At 49.8% G+C, this 18,325-nt stretch overlaps 2 protein-coding genes, 1 non-coding gene and 1 pseudogene across 3 annotated transcripts; 2 read left to right on the plus strand and 2 right to left on the minus strand.

Annotated features, from left to right (window-relative positions):
- Window positions 1–920: 920 nt before the first annotated feature.
- LOC139033565 (uncharacterized) lies at window positions 921–3,284 on the minus strand. Its single transcript, XM_070462928.1, has 5 exons — window positions 3,270–3,284; window positions 2,875–3,208; window positions 2,369–2,475; window positions 1,853–1,991; window positions 921–1,593 (listed from the first exon to the last, which is right to left on the minus strand). The coding sequence occupies exons 1-5, from the start codon at window positions 3,282–3,284 to the stop codon at window positions 1,562–1,564; spliced, it is 627 nt and encodes a 208-aa protein (XP_070319029.1). The 3' UTR covers window positions 921–1,561.
- Window positions 3,285–3,818: 534 nt separating this feature from the next.
- Window positions 3,819–15,690, minus strand: LOC110143853 (large ribosomal subunit protein P1 pseudogene; annotated as a pseudogene).
- Window positions 15,691–15,876: 186 nt separating this feature from the next.
- Window positions 15,877–18,297, plus strand: RPL10 (ribosomal protein L10). The gene is made up of 6 exons (XM_020893820.2): window positions 15,877–15,988; window positions 16,710–16,768; window positions 16,865–16,972; window positions 17,170–17,308; window positions 17,835–17,997; window positions 18,082–18,297. The coding sequence occupies exons 1-6, from the start codon at window positions 15,966–15,968 to the stop codon at window positions 18,232–18,234; spliced, it is 645 nt and encodes a 214-aa protein (XP_020749479.1). The 5' UTR covers window positions 15,877–15,965; the 3' UTR covers window positions 18,235–18,297.
- On the plus strand, window positions 17,655–17,789 carry LOC139033571 (small nucleolar RNA SNORA70). The gene has a single exon (XR_011486122.1). It is a non-coding gene; the product is annotated as a small nucleolar RNA SNORA70 (small nucleolar RNA).
- Window positions 18,298–18,325: the final 28 nt, after the last annotated feature.

The raw sequence follows: 18,325 nt of genomic DNA on the forward strand, positions 1-18,325 counted from the left end.
TCGGAGCCTTCTCATGTGCCATGAATGTGAAGAACCTAGGCCCACGCAGGTACCACTCTCTTCTCCATGGGTGACCGGTGTGACCCATAAAAACACAGCAGAGGCAAGGGAGTGTCACCTTGAGATGAGTTATGAGACAAACACTTTGGCTTCCATCTCAGGGCTGCTCTGTCTCTCTGAGATCGCTGGATCTGGGGAAGGCCTGACCCGAGCAGCCCAGTGGAGAGGCCTGGTGGGGAGGGACCGTCCCCTGCCACAGCCCCGTGAGCCCTCCAAAAGCAGAGCCTGCCCCCCTCCCACCCCAACACCCCAGGCAGACCAGAGGGTTGTGGCCCCGGAGAAGCCTTGACCGCAGCCTGTGATGGACCCCAGGCCAGAAGCCCCAGCCAGGCCTTCTAGAATCCTATCCTTCAGACACCTGGGAGAGTGCAGGTTGTTTTAAGGGACTACAACCTGTTTAGGGTAATTTGCTACACAAGCTTGCATGCTAAATCACTTCAGTTGTGTCTGACTCTTTGCAACCCCATAAATTGTAGCCTGCCAGGCTCCTCTGTCCATGGGATTCTCCAGGCAAGAGTACTAGTGTGGGTTGCCATTTGCTTCTCCAGGGGATCTTCCCAACCCATGTCTCTTATGTCTCCTGTGTTGACAGGCAGGTTCTTTACCACTAGCATCACCTGGGTATCCCCTTGTTACTCAGCAATGGGTAACTTATACACGATGACTTTAAATGGAGAAGATCACCCTAAGTCAGTTGGCAGCAAACAAACTGACAAGAAACCCCAGAAACCATTAGGAAGAGCCTGGAAAGTCTGATGACACAAATGCTAAGATCGTCTGCCTAGCCAAACACAAACCCCAAACCACAAAGTCAAGAGACAAGTGACAAAGTGGGCCAAAAAATAGTACCAAGATGTGACTCAGGGCTCATATCATTAATGTATAGAGAACTTGAACCAGTCAATAAGAAAAGATCAGCGACCCAAAGGAAAAGGGTGCAGGAGGAGTGGCCTTGGAAAATGCCAACCAAAGCGCCCCCCCTACCCCCCGAAATGATCTCACAGCCAGAATGTGCTCGGGGGCTGGGGTCCCAGAGCTGCTGCTTCTTGGCACATGGGGCAGTTGTACACTGGCATTGCTTTTGATCTGCAGCTCCAACTGGATGGTGGGCCATCCTGGAGCCACAGACAGACCAGTCTTCGGCAAAGACTGGCCAAAGCAGTGGGTGGTGCCCAGCTCAAAGCTGGGCATTGAGCAGGTCTGGGCAGCATCACCCAAGAGCTGGGAGACCCTCTTGGTGAGGAACGTGTGGCAGGAAAGGCAGTGGCTTCCCACCAGCAAGAGAAGGCTGACCACACCTGCAGACCAGACAGCTGTCAGGGCAGTTCCTGGGCAGACAACCTCCTTTCTGGTCTCCGTGCATGTGTACTAAGTCGCTTCAGTCGTGTCCGACTCTTCGCAATCCCATGGACTGTAGCCCACCAGGCTCCTGTGTCCATGGGATTCTCCAGGCAAGAATCTTCAGTGGGTTGCCATGCCCTTCTCCACGGGTCTTCCCGACTCAAGGATTGAACCCGCATCTCCTCACGTCTCCTGCATTGGCAGGTGAGTTCTTTACCACTAGCACCACCTGGGAAGCCCTTCGGGTCTCCATGCTCCCCTAGACCCACACTTGGTCTCAGGGCCGATGTTCCTTTCCCATCCCTGAGCTCGACATGCATGCCTTTTTCCTCTGCTCATCAGATAGTTCCTCCATCCCCACACCCAGCCACTGGATCTGATCTCGCCCCACCCTCCTACGTGTCCAGATGTTATCAGCCCAAGTGAGGAGCTGTTGAGCAACTCGACAAACCTGACACCTGATCTTGCCTGGTCTGTGGACAGTCCCCTCCTTCGGCTTCAGGCAGGGAAGGGTGACGACTGCTCAACGGGAAGCCCCAGATCTCGCCAGAGCCACCAGCCTCCTGGCTTTTCCCAGCTCCGTGGGGACCCTGCAGAGAGCCAGTCCGGGAGGAGGGCAGGGGGCACACACCTAGGAGTCTCGGGCCTCTAGAGCAGCGCTTCTCACTGTGGGGTCTCTGGACCAGCAGCTTGTTGGAGTCGCAAATGCTCAAGCCCCACCCCAGATGTGCAAGATCAGAGACTCTAGGGCGGGGCCCTGCGGCCGGCTTTGAGTGAGCCTTCCAGGTGTTCTCACGCCCCTTCCAGCATGATGGATGGAGGGGGCCAAATTCTAGACCCTGGGAGGGTGGAAGGAATCAGGAACGCGGGCCAAGGCCGCCCTCAGATGCCATCAGGATGAATGGTTTCTGATCTCACCCACTCCTAGGGAAGCCATGGGCTTTCTCTCCCTGCCGGGCTCACTCACCTTGACCTCCCAGGGGAGAGGCAGGCAGTAGGCACTGAGGGCTGCAACCATAGGCGGTCCTGGATAACAGGAGTGCTTGGGCAAGGTTCCCTCCCAGCGGGCCACACCTGTCGAGTGACAGGGGGAAGACTGTGTTACTTTGGGCCCTCCCCACCTCCAGAAGCATGGCACCCCTGCCCGACTCCGCTTTTCTGGGCACTGGGCTCAGCTCTGCCCACCTCTCCCTTGTTACTCCGTGTGGGGCAGGGGGGAAGGGAGGAGGATCCGGGCTTCACAGAGAATCGTCCCAGTCACACTCACGAGTGGTGGAACAGTGTGGGCCGGGCAAGGGGTGGGGGCGGCTGGAGGCGGCCAGATTCTAGACCCTGGGATGGTGGAAGGAATCAGGAACTCGGGCCAAGGCCGCCCTCAGATGCCAGGACTGGAGGGCGGGGCCGAGTGGAGACCCCCTGACCCTGCTCTTTGGCAGCATCCTGGTGGGGTTGCCGCCGACCGTCCCCGCTCACCCGGTCCCTGGGCTCCCCCAATACACTGTCCCGGGTCATCTCGAGGGCCAGACGCCCTCAGTACAGCAGGCGGAGTCCTGCCAGGAGCGGGGGGTGAGGCCCCGACGGAATCCCCAAGGTCTCCAGGGCCCTGGGCTCGGGGGAAGCGTCTTTTCGCCTTCCCCCAAGAGAGGGCGCACAACCCAGTGAACTGCGGGGCTCTGACCCCGCCCAGGACCCAGAGGGAGTGCGGTGGAGTACTGAGATGGAGGGCGGGGACACGGAGCAAGGGGGCCGTCTCCGCGCTTCGAGCCCCGCCCTGACCGCCCCAGCGGCCGTCGTCTCTCGCTCCCCGCTTCAGTCCGCCCACCGGAAGCCATGGAGCACTGCCCTCCTGCCCACCTCTTCCGTCTGACTCTACCAATGACCATGCTCGACTCCTCAGAAGACCCGCCCTCCAGTGCCGAACCCTCCCGTCCCTCTTTGTGACGGGCACCTCTGTGGCCCAGTCAAAGCAGGCCGATCTCGTGAGCTCCGCCCTCCGCTCAGCCTTTGGGCTCTTTCCTCAGTCCCTAGGCGGGCGTGCTGTGGGCCCTTGGACTTCCCCGCGGAGAGATCCAGACTTTCCGTGCAGAGTCATGCGAGTGTACACGCCAAGCCCTGCTATGTGCCTTTGGTGTGAGCTTGTATTCTGAAGGAGTTAAGTTCACGGGAAGTTACAGGGAAATGCCCCTCCCGTTGTTGCCCCAGCATCAGCGTGTTGTGTATCCAGTCGGACCTCACACTAGGAAATGGCATTCTGTGTGTGCGTGTGTGCGCGCACGTGCCAGTGGTTAGGACACCACACTCCCACTGCCAATGGCCTGGGTTCGATTCCTGGATGATGCTGCATACCTCGCCACACACACACATACACGTCAGTACATTAATGAAACCATGCAGTTTGATAACGGGGTGGCCTTTTTTTAATCACACACTGCCCTTGAGATCCATCCATCTCAATCAATAGTTAGTTGGTATCAGCAGTCAGTTTTCCCTTTGTATTGCTAGGCTTCTTCCTTGGTGTGGATCAGCCACAGTTGTTCAAGCCTTCATTCACTGAAGGACATGTTGCCCGTTTCCACTTTTAGATTTCTAGAAAAAATCTGCTTTGAACATTTGTATCCAGGCTTTCCTGTGGTCAGAATTCTCCATTTCTTTGGCATGAATGCTTAGCAGTGCAAGTGCTGTGTCCTTAGGAAGTGGACAATTAGCCTTAGAAGAAACTGCCAATTTGCATTCCACTGTGGCTGGACCATTTTTCCTTACCACCCCAGATATTTTTAAAGCACATAACTGAAGATTTTTACAAAACATTGTTTTAGGCAATACTGTTAACAATTCTGTTTCTCACCTCTAACTATATTCTTCTATGGGATCACCTACATAGTTCTTCACTCAGGTTAAAAAAAACACACACACCCTGTACATTCAGTGTGATTTTAACTAGCAATAATATATTTGCAAAAGTCTTCCTTGTCAGTGCACAAAACTCTAGCTCATGTCATCTCTGGCCACAAGGTATTGAACAGAACACATGTGCTATAGTTTACATAACAAATCCCCAACTGATGTAGTGTTACCTTTTCTGTTCTTCTTGTTTGTTTGTTAGCACCTCTGAAAATGTGTAAATCTCCCTCAGGATATTACCTTTAAGTGGAACTACCAGGTGAAAACCTATGGGCATTTACCGTGTTCATTGATACTAAGCAGTTGCCTCCCCAAAAGACCCTGATAGGCATATAGCAGGGCTTAGTTAGCCCTGTGTTCCACATGTTGCAGAGATTTTCTCTCAGTCTCTCTCTCTCTAAAGAGCTCAGCTTTTTATTGAATGTGTTATTAAAGTGAGTGAAGTTGCTCAGTCATGTCTCATTTTTTGCGACTCCATGGACTGTAGCCTACCAGGATCCTCCATCCATGGGATTTTCCAGGCAAGAGTACCGGAGAGGGTTGCCATTTCCTTCTCTAGGGGATCTTCCCAACCCATGGATTGAGCCTGGGTCTCCCACATTGTAGGCAGATGCTTTACCATCTGAGCCACCAGGGAAGTTACTACAGAGGTTTAGTCAAAAAGAGCAAAGCTCATCTCATCATCAGGGTCTTCATATTCTTTTTTCTTTGTTTCTACTTTCTTCTCCTCAGATTGGGCAGCAGTGGTGGAGGGGGCAGGACTTTCTGGTGGTGCAGCTCCTGCTGTCGGGACAGGTCCACCAGCCCCCACATGGCAGGTGAAGCTGCCGATGCTGACACTGGCCAAAGCCTTTACAAACAAGCCTGGCCAGAAACTGTCAACATTTACACCAGCTGCTTAAATGAGGGCACTGATCTTATCCTCTGTGACCATCACCTCACTGGGCAGAATGAGGGCCGAGTAGGTGCAAGGATGCTCCGAGACAGAGGCCATGGTGCGGGTGAGTGCTCGGTGGGGCTGCTGGCTCGGTGCCAGTCTCCAGATGAAGTGAGGGCCTCACCCCAAAATGGCCTTGGATTCTCGGAAGGACCAAGCACCTTAGCGGCCGCAGAAGAAAGGGATCTCTCTCCTTTTTTGGCTGCACAGCATGGCATGCCAGATCTTAATTTCCAGACCAAGAATTGAACTGAGCACGTAGTGGAAGCATGGAGTCTTAACCACTGGACCACTGTGGAATTCCCATCTCTTGTCTCAAAAGACTAGGCCAGCCAGTTTTGGCTGTCAAGTAGTTACACAGTTTTATGTGACCAAATTATTAAACACTGGATTGATGATTTCTGGGTTGTGTATCTTGGGCACAAAGTTGTCCTGCCTCAAGTGAGGAGAGTCATGTGACACAGGGCAGACTTTCCGAGTTCCCACACCCAATGCTTCGTGGACCCAGGCTGGCTGATTCTTGCTGTCCTGCAGGCCCCACTACTGTGTGTGTGTGTGTGTGTGGGGGGGGTCATATGATCCCAGGCTAGGTAGGGCAGGACTGGGGCCAGTGCCTCTCAGACACCCAGCCCCTGCCCTCCTGGGATGCCAGCTCAGTTGGGGAAAAGACGAGGAAACGTATACTGAGAAGAGAGTATTATATTATTTAAATGCATAGGTGGCCTGCAGGTGAGCAAGCGAGATCCATGGGGAAAGCACAAATAAGAACCAAGAATCCACCTAAAACCAGTGCTCTTGAATGGTCGCCTGCAACGGTTAGAAGGAAGGACAAGGCTGTCAAAGAACTGGGTCCATCCCAGCATGGGTCTGAGTGAGCAGGAGAAGACCGGTCCCCATCATCTGCAAGCAGGGGCTTCCATCCCTCTGCCACAGACAGTGGGGCTTCAGCAAACCACTGGCTGAGGGAGGCTCCCCCCTGACCCTGGCACTGCAGTCGTACTGCTGGGCTCCTGGCAGAGCACATGCTCCCAGAAGGGATGCCTCACCTCTGGCTTCCGACTCAGGACTCCCAGAGGGCCAGCTAAAGACTGGTCTGCGAACCATGTTGAAGACACCACCCATCCTCATGGAACGCTGGCTGGTCCCTCAAAGAGAGGAGTGGCCCTGTTATGTCCCCAGGGCATCACTGTCAGAAGCCAGATGATATAATTTTCAGTAAGGGCTGGGAGTGTCTGCTACAGGCCTGGACTCACCCATCCCAGCCTCGCGGTGGCCCTAGGAAGTCAGTAGCATGTCAACCCCTTCTCCAGATGAGCAAATGAGGACATGGAAGGCTTGAGCAGTTTGTTCTGAATCTCTAGCTAGCAGCAGGGAGGGGTGGTTAAGGACACTGGCCTCTAAGCCTGACCTCCTTTTGCAGGCTGTGAAGTGACATGAAGTCTCTCAGTCGTGTCCGACTCTTTGCGACCCCATGGACTGTACAGTTCATGGAATTCTCCAGGCCAGAATACTGGAGTGGGTAGCTCTTCCCTTCTCCAGGGGATCTTCCCAACCCAGGGATCGAACCCAGGTCTCCCGCATTGCAGGTGGATTCTTTACCAGCTGAGCCACCAGGGAAGCCCAAGAATACTGGAGTGGGTAGCCTATCCCTTCTCCAGCGGATCTTCCTGACCCAGGAATCAAACCGAGGTCTCCTGCATTGCAGGCAGATTCTTTACCAACTGAGCTCTCAGGGAAGCCCTTTTCCAGGCTATGCTCTCCATTTGGCTTCCAAGGAGGTTCCTGGGGCATCGTATCGCACATCAGCTTGTCCTGAAGGCATCGGAGGTGAGTCCCAGTGAATATCCCCGGGCCTTGGACCAGTCTATAAAGGAAGGAGGTAAGAAAGAGAAACACCTGTACTCTTGTGCCTAATCAGGGGGGACTTTGAAATAGACAGTACCTTTGAATTCTCATGAGATCAGAGAGCAGTTCTCATGGATATTTACCAGTTGTCTGCATTCCTGTGAATGAAGCCTACTGCAACTCCCCAAATCTTCACTAGCTTCTGAGACACACCAAAAGAGACATACATGGTGGGAGGTGGGAGGGAGGTTCAAGAGGGAGGGGGACATATGTATACCTATGGCTGATCCATGTTGATGTATGACAGAAACCAATGCAGTATTGTAAAGCAGTTATCCTCCAATTAAAAATAAAAAAGTAGATACACAAGAAGGAATCAAAAAGGTAAGACAAATTTTTAAAGTCCAGGCGGATTTTAAAATGAAAAAAGAACTTTAGATGTTAGACACAAAACCAGTCTTTGAAATAAAAATCTGAGCTGATGAATCAAACCACATGTAGATGACTCAGAAGATGACAAGGCAGTGACCTTTAGGAGAGATGGGCCGGTCTTCGTGGCCCCTCATCCTGGCTTCCGGGCTTCTGATGACATCAACCCCTTCCCTTCTTTTCTGGGTCTGGGGTGACAGCTGCTTCCTGTACTCACTGTGTGCCTTCAGCCCTCCGAGCCATCCCTGAGTGACCACCTGGGCTCGAGGCATCCATGACCTGCGGGGGTCTCAGCAGTCACCATGCTGCCCCCTGCACTCGAATGGGGTGAAGGGCCAAGGACAGCAAGTGCCCGAGGAGCCAGAGCAGCTGCTACCCTGAACTGTCATGGAGGGAATGCCAGGGACTAAGGCTGGGCTGTGCAGTCACTGCAGTGTCCCTGGGAGGAAACTGACAAGGACACCTGCCTTACCTCTCAGCTCAAGTCACAGGATGACAGCCACAGCTCTTCCATGGCAGCCTGCAAATTCCCCTGTGCCTGTTGGGCTGACGGGACTGGAAATCAAACACAGCATTCCACCGTGTCAGTTGCAGAATCCCCAGGTCGCTTGAATCCCCAGCCTCTCTGCATTTCCTAGGTAAAAGGCAGGGCACTGCGTGGCCGAGTGGGGCCTTGAAACTGCGACTCGGGATATCTGGTTGCCCTCAGTGGAAGCTGACAATGGGCAAGCCCCCAGTCCCCCAGAGCCTCCCTTGCAGACGGAAGTAGCTTGCCCAGCTGTGTCTGGAAGGCTGGTGTTCTGTCCTTTGAGGACTGTGTCATTACCTCACCTGGTGCTGATCCCTTGCAAGGGGACACTGACTGTCCTCCAGACCCTCTGCCACCACGTCCTGTTGCCATGAGTCCTATAAGTGGGGTCCGATTACTGCATGATTGAGGGGACAGACACAAAGTCTGACCCTTCAGGAAATAGCTCATACATCAGTAAATATTTTCCAGACTTCACTGCTATCTACCAGCTTAACTTTATTCGCACATTTCTGGTAGGAGTTTCTCAGGAAGTTCGATTCAGTAGGTGAGCTGTGCTAATCGATGAAGTGGATTAACTGTTAGAGGTCTATTTACTAGAGGGTTCTGATTGAAAGCATCAGTATTAGGACATGCAGCTGCTGTGTAGTCTAGCACACAGTTCACATGGGTGGCTGACTGATACTTGGACCTACTGCTGACCTGCATTTCATAGGTTTTGATGCCAGAAGAGCCCTGACAGGAGGTGGAGGAAAGAATACAAAGGCTTCAGTTCAGTTCAGTCACTCAGTTGTGTCTGATTCTTTGTGACCCCATGGACTGCAGCATGCCAGGCTTCCCTGTCCATCACCAACACCCAGAGCTTGCTCAAGCTCATGTCCATCGAGTCGGTGATGCCATCCAACCATCTCATCCTTTGTCATCCCCTTCTCCTCCCGCCTTCAATCTTTCCCAGCATCAGGGTCTTTTTTCCAATGAGTCAGTTCTTTGCATCAGGTGGCCAAGGCACTAGAGCTTCATCTTCAGCATCAGTCCTTCCAATGAATATTCAGGACTGATTTCCTTTAGGATGGACTGGTTGGATCTCCTTGCAGTCCAAGGGACTCTCAAGAGCCTTCTCCAACACCACAGTTCAAAAGCATCAATTCTTCGGTGCTCAGCCTTCTTTATGGTCCAACTCTCACATCCATACATGACTACTGCAAAAACCATAGCTTTGACTAGATGGACCTTTGTTGGCAAAGTAATGTCTCTGCTTTTTAATATGCTGTCTAGGTTTGTTATAGCTTTTCTTCCAAGGAGCAATCATCTTTGAATTTCATGGCTGCAGTCACAATCTGTAGTGATTCTGGAGCCCCCGAAATAAACTCTGTCACTGTTTCCATTGTTTCCTCATCTATTTGCCATAAAGTCTTGGGACCAGATGCCATGATCATTGCTTTTTGAATGTTGAATTTTAATCAGCTTTTTCACTTTCATCAAGAGGTTTTTCAGTTCCTCTTAGCTTTCTGCCATAAGGGTGGGGTCATCTACATATCTGAATTTACTGATATTTCTCCTGGCAATCTTGATTTCAACTTGTGCTTCATCCAGCCCGGCATTTTGCATGATGTACTCTGCATAGAAATTAAATAATCAGGGTGACAATATACAGCCTTGATGCTGGATATTGACAATATACTCCTTTCCCAATTTGGAACCCAGTCCATTGTTCCATGTCTGGTTCTAACTGTTGCTCCTTGAACTGCATACAGATTTCTCAAGAGGCAGGTAATGTGGTCTGGTATCCCCATCTCTTTGAAAATTTTCCACAATTTGTTGTGATCCACATAGTCAAAGGCTTTAGTGTAGTCAATAAAGCAGAAGTAGATGTTTTTCTGGAATTCTCTTGCTTTTTCTATGATCCAGTGGATGTTAGCAATTTGATCTCTGGTTCCTCTGCCTTTTCTAAATCCAGCTTGAACATCTGGAAAGTTCTCAGTTCATGTACTGTTGAAGCCTAGCTTGGAGAATTTTGAGCATTACTTTGCTAGTATGTGAGATGAGTGCAATTGTGCAGTAGGTTGAACATTCCTTGGCATTGCTTTTCTTAGGGATTGGAATTAAAACTGATCTTTGGCAGTGCTGTGGCCACGGCTAAGTTTTCCACATTTGCTGACATATTGAGTGGAGCACTTTCACAGCATCATCTTTTAGGATTTGAAATAGCTCAGCTGGAATTCCATCACCTCCACTAGCTTTGTTTATAGTGATGCTTCCTAAGGCCCACTTGACTTTGCACTCCAGAATGTCTGGCTCTAGTTAAGTGATCGCATCATTATGGTTATCTGGGTCATTAAGACCTTTTCTGTATAGTTCTTCTGTGTATTCGTACCACCTCTTCTTAATGTCTTCTGCTTCTGTTAGGTCCATACTGTTTCTGTCCTTTATTGTGCCCATCTTTGCATGAAATGTTCCCTTGGTATCTCTAATTTTTCTTGAAAAGATCTCTAGTCTTTCCCATTCTATTGCTTTCTTCTGTTTCCTTGCAGTGATACTGAGAAAGGCTTTCTTATCTTACCTCTCCTTGCTATTGTTTCGAACTCTGCATTCAGATGGGTTTATCTTTCCTTTTCTCCTTTGCCTTTCGCTTCTCTTCTTTTCACAGCTATTTGTAAGGCCTCCTCAGACACACATTTTGCCTTTGTGCATTTTTCTTGGGGATGATCTCAATCACCGCTTACTGCACAATATCATGAACCCCTGTCCATAGTTCTTCAGGCACTCTGTCTATCAGATCTAATCCCTTGAATCTATTTGTCACTTGCACTGTATAATCATAAGGGATTTGATTTAGGTTATACCTGAATGATCTAGTGGTTTTCCCTACTTTCTTCAATTTAAGTCTGAATTTGGCAATAAGGAGTTCATGATCTGAGTCACAGTCAGCTCCAGTCTTGTTTCTCCTGACTGTATAGAGCTTCTCTATCTTTGGCTGCAAAGGATATAATAAATCCAATTTCAGTATTGACATCTGTTGATATCCATGGGTAGAGTCATCTCTGGTGTTCTTGTCAGAGGGTTTTTGCTATGACCAGTGTTCTTTTGGCAAAACTGTTAGCCTTTGCCCTGCTTCATTTTGTACATATCCAAAAGCTTAGGGAGAGAGAAATCAGCTCTTTTCTGTGAGGCACTGACACAGCCATTGGAGCAGGAACATTAGTATCCCTGAAAAGCTCTGAAAGACCACAGCGCCTCTAGGGAAGAAATAGTTGGGCACCCTGCTCCAGATGGTCAATACTGAAACCAGATTAAGTATATATTTTTTCCAAGAGAATGCACTAGTCATAGCAAACACCCTCTTCCAACAACACAAGAGACGACTCTACACATGGATATCATCAGATGCTCAAAATGGAAACCAGACTGATTATATTTTTGCAGCTGAAGATGGAGACGCTCTATACAGTCAGCAAAAACAAGCCCGGAGCTGACTGTGGCTCAGATCATGAACTCCTTATTGCAAAATTCAGACTTAAATTGAAGGAAGTAGGGAAAACCACTAGACCATTCAGGTATGACCTAAATAAAATCTTATGATTATACAGTGGAAGTGACAAACAGATTCAAGGGATTAGATCTGATAGACAGACTGCCTGAAGAACTATGGACGGAGGTTCATGACATTGTACAGGAGGTGGTGATCAAGACCATCCCCAAGAAAAAGAAATGCACAAATGCAAAACAGTTGTCTGAGGAGGCCTTATATAAGTTGTGAAAAGAAGAGAAGCAAAAGGCAAAGTAGAAAAGGAAAGATATACCCATCTGAACGCAGAGTTCCAAAGAACAGCAAGGAGAGATAAGAAAGCCTTCCTCAGTGATCAATGCAAAGAAATTCAGAGAAAACAATAGAACAGGAAAATCTAGAGATCTCTTCAAGAACATCAAAGATACCAAGGGAACACATCATGCAACAGTGGGCACAATAAAGGACAGAGGTGGTACGGACCCAACAGAAGCAGGAGACGTTAAGAAGTGGTGGCAGATATGACCCAGCAATCCCACTTCTGGGCATACACACCGAGGAAACCAGATCTGAAAGAGACACGTGCACCCCAATGTTCATCGCAGCACTGTTTATAACAGCCAGGACATGGAAGCAACCTAGATGCCCATCAGCAGACAAATGGATGAGGAAGCTGTGGTACATATACACCATGGAATATTACTCAGCCATTAAAAAGAATTCATTTGAATCAGTTCTAATGAGATGGATGAAACTGGAGCCCATTATACAGAGCGAAGTAAGCCAGAAAGATAAAGACCATTACAGTATACTAACACATATATATGGAATTTAGAAAGATGGTAACGATAACCCTATATGCAAAACAGAAAAAGAGACTCAGATGTATAGAACAGACTTGTGGACTCTGGGAGAAGGCGAGGGTGGGATGTTTCAAGAGAACAGCATCGAAACATGTATATTATCTAGGGTGAAACAGATCACCAGCCCAGGTTGGGTGCATGAGACAGGTGCTCGGGCCTGGTGCACTGGGAAGACCCAGAGGGATCGGGTGGAGAGGGAGGTGGGAGGGGGGACCGGGATGGGGAATACATGTAAATCCATGGCTAATTCATTTCAATGTATGACAAAAACCACTGCAATGATGTAAAGTAATTAGCCTCCAACTAATAAAAAATAAATAAATAAATAAAAACACTAATTGGCAAAAAAAAAAAAAAGAAGTGGTGGCAGGAATACACAGAAGAACTATACAAAACAGGTCTTAATAACTCAGATAAGCACAATAATGCAATCACTCACCTAGAGCCAGACATCCTAGAATGTAAAGTGAAGTGGGCCTTAGGAAGCATCACTATGAAGAAAGCTAGTGGAGGTGATGGAATTCCAGCTGAGCTATTTCAAGTCCTAAAAGATGATGCTGTGAAAGTATTGCATTCAATATGTCAGCAAATGTGGAAAACTTAGCAGTGGCCGCAGCACTGCTAAAGATCATTTTTCACTCCAGTGCCAAAGAAAGGCAATGCCAAAGAATGTTCAAACTACCACACAATTGCACTCATCTCACACACTAGCAAAGTAATGCTCAAAATTCTCCAAGCTAGGCTTCAACAGTACGTGAACCGAGAACTTCCAGATGTTCAAGCTGGATTTAGAAAAGGCAGAGGAACCAGAGATCAAATTGCCAACATCCGTTGGATCATAGAAAAAGCAAGAGAATTCCAGAAAAACATCTACTTCTGCTTTATTGACTATGCTAAAGCTTTATGTGTGGATCACAACAAATTGTAGAAAATTGTTAAAGAGATGGGAATACCAGATCACCTTACCTGCCTCCTGAGAAATCTGTATGCAGTCAAGAAGCAACAGTTAGAACCAGACATGGAAAAACAGACTGGTTCCAAATTGGGAAAGGAGTACGTCAAGGCTATATATTGTCACCCTGCTTATTTAACTTCTATGCAGAGTACATCATGTGAAATGCCCAGCTGGGTGAAGCACAAGCTGGAATCAAGATTGCAGTGAGAAATATCAATAACTTCAGATATGCAGATGACACTACTCACCCTTACATCAGAAAGTGAAGAGGAACTAAAGAGCCTCTTGATGAATGTGAAAGAGGAGAGTGAAAAAGCTGGCTTAAAACTCATCATTCAAAAAACAGTTTAAAAAAAGTAAAAAAAAAAAGTTAATGGGATCCAGTACCATCACTTCATGGCAAATAGATGTGATACATTGGAAATAGTGACAGACTTTATTTTCTTGGGCTCTATATCACTGCAGACAGTGACTGCAGCCATGAAATTAAAAGACCTTTGCTTCTTGGAAAGAAAGCTATGACAAACCTAGACAGCATATTAAAAAGCAAAGACATCACTTTGCTGACAAAAGTCCATATTGTCAAAGCTATGGTTTTTCCAGTAGTCATGTATGGATGTGAGAGTGGACCATAAAGAAGGCTGAGCGCCAAAGAATTGATGCTTTGGAACTGTGGTGCTGGAGAAGACTCTTGAGTGTTCCTTGGACTCCAAGGAGACCCAAAAGGTCAATCCTAAAGGAAATCACTCCTGAATATTCATTGGAAAGAGTGATGCTGAAACTGAAGTTCCAATCCTTTCTCCTGATGCGAAGAGCCAACTCACTAGAAAAGACCCTGATGTTGGAAAAACTGAGGGCAGGAGAAGTGGGTGACAGAAAATGAGATGGTTGGATAGCATCACTGACTCAGTGAACATGAGCTTGAGCAAACTCTGGGAGACAGTGGAGGACAGAGGAGCCTGGCAAGCTGCATCCCATGGGTTTGCAAAGATTCAGACATGAGTGAGTGAACAGTATCAACAGCTGATCCAGCTCTGCCTGATGTATACTATAAAACCCTAAATGTTCTAGTTCTCGGGAGCCAAAAACCTGAGTTGAGTTGCCCCCACGGATAGTCACATCTCACCCCATTTCCAGAGATAAGGCCTCTGGATGGAATGAGAGATCATGTTCCCTAAGAAAGACCCCGTGCCACAGCTGGAAGTGCACACAGCAAATCTTCCCACGCCTTCCTAGAGGACCCATGCACTAAAGTGACAGGCCGTCCTGGAGAAGAGGTGCGTCACGTCTGTCAAGTGACATGGGGATGCCTTCAAAACTTCCTTACCTTCCTGTGGTCCTCACCTCTAGAAGGCTGGGCCCCTCTGGCAGACGTTTAGATCCCTGGTGGTAGGAACATTAGTTCTGCACACTTCTCTGGATACTATCCTTGGATTGGTGGGGGAAGGATCCTTGCTTTATCTGTAAACATTTCAAAGGCACACTTAGGAGGTGCTGGAATTCAGTGGGCAGGGAACAGAAAATACCGCATCGCGGGGGTGTGTGTGTTTTGGGGGGTATGGAGCGTTGAGTACCAGATTCTGGGCCCTGGGAGTGTGGAATCTCCCAGGAGTACCAGTTAAGGTAGCTCTCAGAGGCCAGGACTGGGGCGCAGCCCAGGACTGACAGTGTTCCTTTGCCATCTGAGGGGGATCACCAGCTTACTATCCCCTTCTCCAAAGCACCCTGTGGAGAACAACGTCTCATTTCTTGCAAGGGACAGGGTAGGCCCAACGGGGCTCGAGTGGGGTCTCCTGATCCCTGGATCTCGGTGGCGTCTCTTCCTTGGCCTTTCTCGCGGGAAGGCGCAGACCACCTGGGGTTGGCGCTGCTCCCCCTCCCTGCCCTGGGTCTTCAGAGAAGGGGGACATGGGTACTGCTCACAGACAAGTGGGTTCAAGACTCTTTGGGGGGGCTGAGACAGGGGCGGGCTTCCCCCTCGGCATCCCGGTCGACAAAGAAATGCAGGCTGAGCCTCCAGCCGGGCGCGTCCCTGCCGAGCTCTGGGGCGCTGGGGAAGGCGGAGAGGGCTTGTCCCAGGCTCCGCGATGCCCGGGAACACGCACGTGGCCGCCGCAAACCCCCACTTGAGAGTACTTCTTTCAACTCTAGGAACATAACGTCTTTCACAGTTACGGCAAAGCCTCGGGCAAGAGCTCTACGCCCAAGATGGCCAGCCGGAAGCTGAGTTCTCGCGCCGATGTGGCGAAGCCCCATTGGCCAGCTGGCCTCCCGCGGTCGGGAGCCCAGCCGCCTTCTCGGTCTGCGCATGTGCTCAGCTCCGACCGCACGCAGGCGCAGAGCATCGCTGCATCTATGGTCCGGAAGTCTGATAGAGCGTCTATGCGTCCTCGCCTGGACTCTATGGTTCCTACGCGTGAAGATAGGCTGCCTATATAAGACCTGCGCAGGGGTGGGAGCGCCTCTTTCCCTTCGGCACGGTGAGTAGTCGCGGGCTCTGGGTGTGGCTGTGCCCTTGCCATTTCTTCTAGTTTAATACCTGTGTTCGACTTCTCTTCCGACTTTGTTTCATTGTAGCCACTGAAGATCCTGGTGTCGCCATGGGCCGCCGCCCCGCCCGGTGGTGAGTGCTACTCCATGCTTTTTCACTGCTGGAAAGCGAGAGGACAGCCATTTAACCTTTAAAAGTAACAGTGGGGTGGGGTCTCCTTGGTGCGGCTTTTCTGTCCTGGGGACGGACTCTGCGTATTCTCTGAGACATTCCAGGTCACTTGAGGTCTTCCTCCATTTTGTTTTAGCGGTGGATTGACCCAATTTTGCATACGATGGCCCCATTGTAGGGGTACACACGATGTCTACCTTGCATCCCGCCTTCTGGACTTGAAAATTAGTCGGCTTAGTTTCCACTCGGGGCCTCTGTGTACCATTCCCATCTTATTTCCAGGCAACGTGCGATGTGGGCGCCTCGGATGCCAACGGCAGTCCCGGAAAAGTGGTTTCAGCCGCCTCGGCCCTGCAGGGGGCGCCGGGAGCCCTTCACATTGCTTGGAGGCGAACTTAATGCCACGTGCTCCAAGGTCCATTTAGGTGGATGGCTTGAACTGTGCAATTTTCTATTTAAACCGAGAAAGTGCATTTCAGAATGTTAGCCTTATATGACGTTTGAAACAACAGGATTGAGGATGGTATTTTATTTGTTAATCTCCTGTCATGGGTGACTTGCTTTAGCGCCCATTTCCTGTAAAGGAGACCAAGCTTGGAGATTAACATGTGTGAAATTTTCAACGTGCATGTTGTAGAGCTCGTTTATGAATCCTCTCTAATCTGGGTCCTCCTCCCTGCAGTTACCGGTATTGTAAGAACAAGCCGTACCCAAAGTCCCGCTTCTGCCGAGGTGTCCCTGGTAAGTAGGGACAAAGCTTCCAAACAGGTTTGGATGACCTAGTTTCTTACGGGACTCCCACACTAAGCAAGGTTGTCTTGTCTTTTTTTTTTCCAGATGCTAAGATCCGCATCTTCGACTTGGGGCGTAAGAAGGCCAAAGTGGATGAGTTCCCACTCTGTGGCCACATGGTGTCAGATGAGTATGAGCAGCTCTCCTCTGAAGGTGAGGCAGACTTCCTTGTTAGTGTTGCCGGGTTCCTTGTATGTGCCCTTCCCCCCCAGCCAAACCTGGAACTCACTGCACTGAAATGATCAGCTTATTAATCACAGGTGCCCAATCATTAGCCGGTTTGCTAAACTCATCCCACCAAGACAGAGTGTCATGGTAAATGCTTCTGTGGCATTTTGTCTTCCCCGTAGCCCTGGAGGCTGCCCGTATTTGTGCCAACAAGTACATGGTGAAAAGCTGTGGCAAAGATGGTTTTCACATCCGAGTGCGGCTCCACCCCTTCCATGTCATCCGCATCAACAAGATGTTGTCTTGCGCTGGAGCTGATAGGTGAGCTGCATCCTGAGACCTCTACTTTGGGCTTGATGATTTTCATCAACCAGGGCAGAGAGGTGGCCCCACAGAGATTGACCCACAGCAAAGCCGAGCCAAAGTGCTAGCAAGTGGGCCTCAGTGGACATTGAACAACCCAGAGTCCCAGAAAGAAGCTCAAAAGGCATCATGGCTCTGGGCAACATTGCAAGCTGTTTCTGGGGGAATAGCTCCTCTTTGCACCTGATGACATAACCTGCAAGCAAGCAGGTTGCTGGGGTGGTCATAGATCAGTTGGCTTTCAGAGGAGTCCAATGGCACCTTGCAGGGACTCTAGCTAGTCTGTTTTTCAGTTCTCTGTCCTTTGCAGCCAATTAAGCCGACTGTGCTCTTTTCCCCATGGGGGCCCAGTGTGCAATGGCTGCAAACAGCAGCCTCCTTGGTAGTGTATGCAACCTGTTGCCTGTACAGGTAGCCCTAAGGGACCTTGGAGACAACTCTTCCTAGTGGGCATTCATGACTGGCCTGCTGTTTCTCAATCTAGACTCCAGACAGGTATGCGCGGTGCCTTTGGAAAGCCCCAGGGCACAGTGGCCAGGGTCCACATTGGCCAGGTCATAATGTCCATCCGCACCAAGCTGCAGAACAAGGAGCATGTGATTGAAGCCCTCCGCCGGGCCAAGTTCAAGTTCCCTGGCCGTCAGAAGGTAAGGAACATTGCAGCCTTGATCTCCCCTTTCTCTGCTCCTGGCCTCAGGGCCCATGATTCAGTTGTTTCTCTCTCTCTCTAGATCCACATCTCCAAGAAGTGGGGATTTACCAAGTTCAATGCGGATGAATTTGAGAACATGGTGGCAGAAAAGCGACTCATCCCGGACGGCTGTGGGGTCAAATACATCCCTAATCGTGGTCCCCTGGACAAATGGCGGGCCCTGCACTCATGAGCATCAGCTCTGTTCCCTCCTTAATCACGCTCACCAATAAATGCTATTTCCTGTCCATCTGTCTTTGCATCTGAATTCATGGTGGGTGGGG

The sequence above is a fragment of the Odocoileus virginianus genome, unplaced genomic scaffold (assembly GCF_023699985.2).
Source record: "Odocoileus virginianus isolate 20LAN1187 ecotype Illinois unplaced genomic scaffold, Ovbor_1.2 Unplaced_Scaffold_18, whole genome shotgun sequence".
In the NCBI taxonomy this organism is placed as follows: domain Eukaryota; kingdom Metazoa; phylum Chordata; class Mammalia; order Artiodactyla; family Cervidae; genus Odocoileus; species Odocoileus virginianus.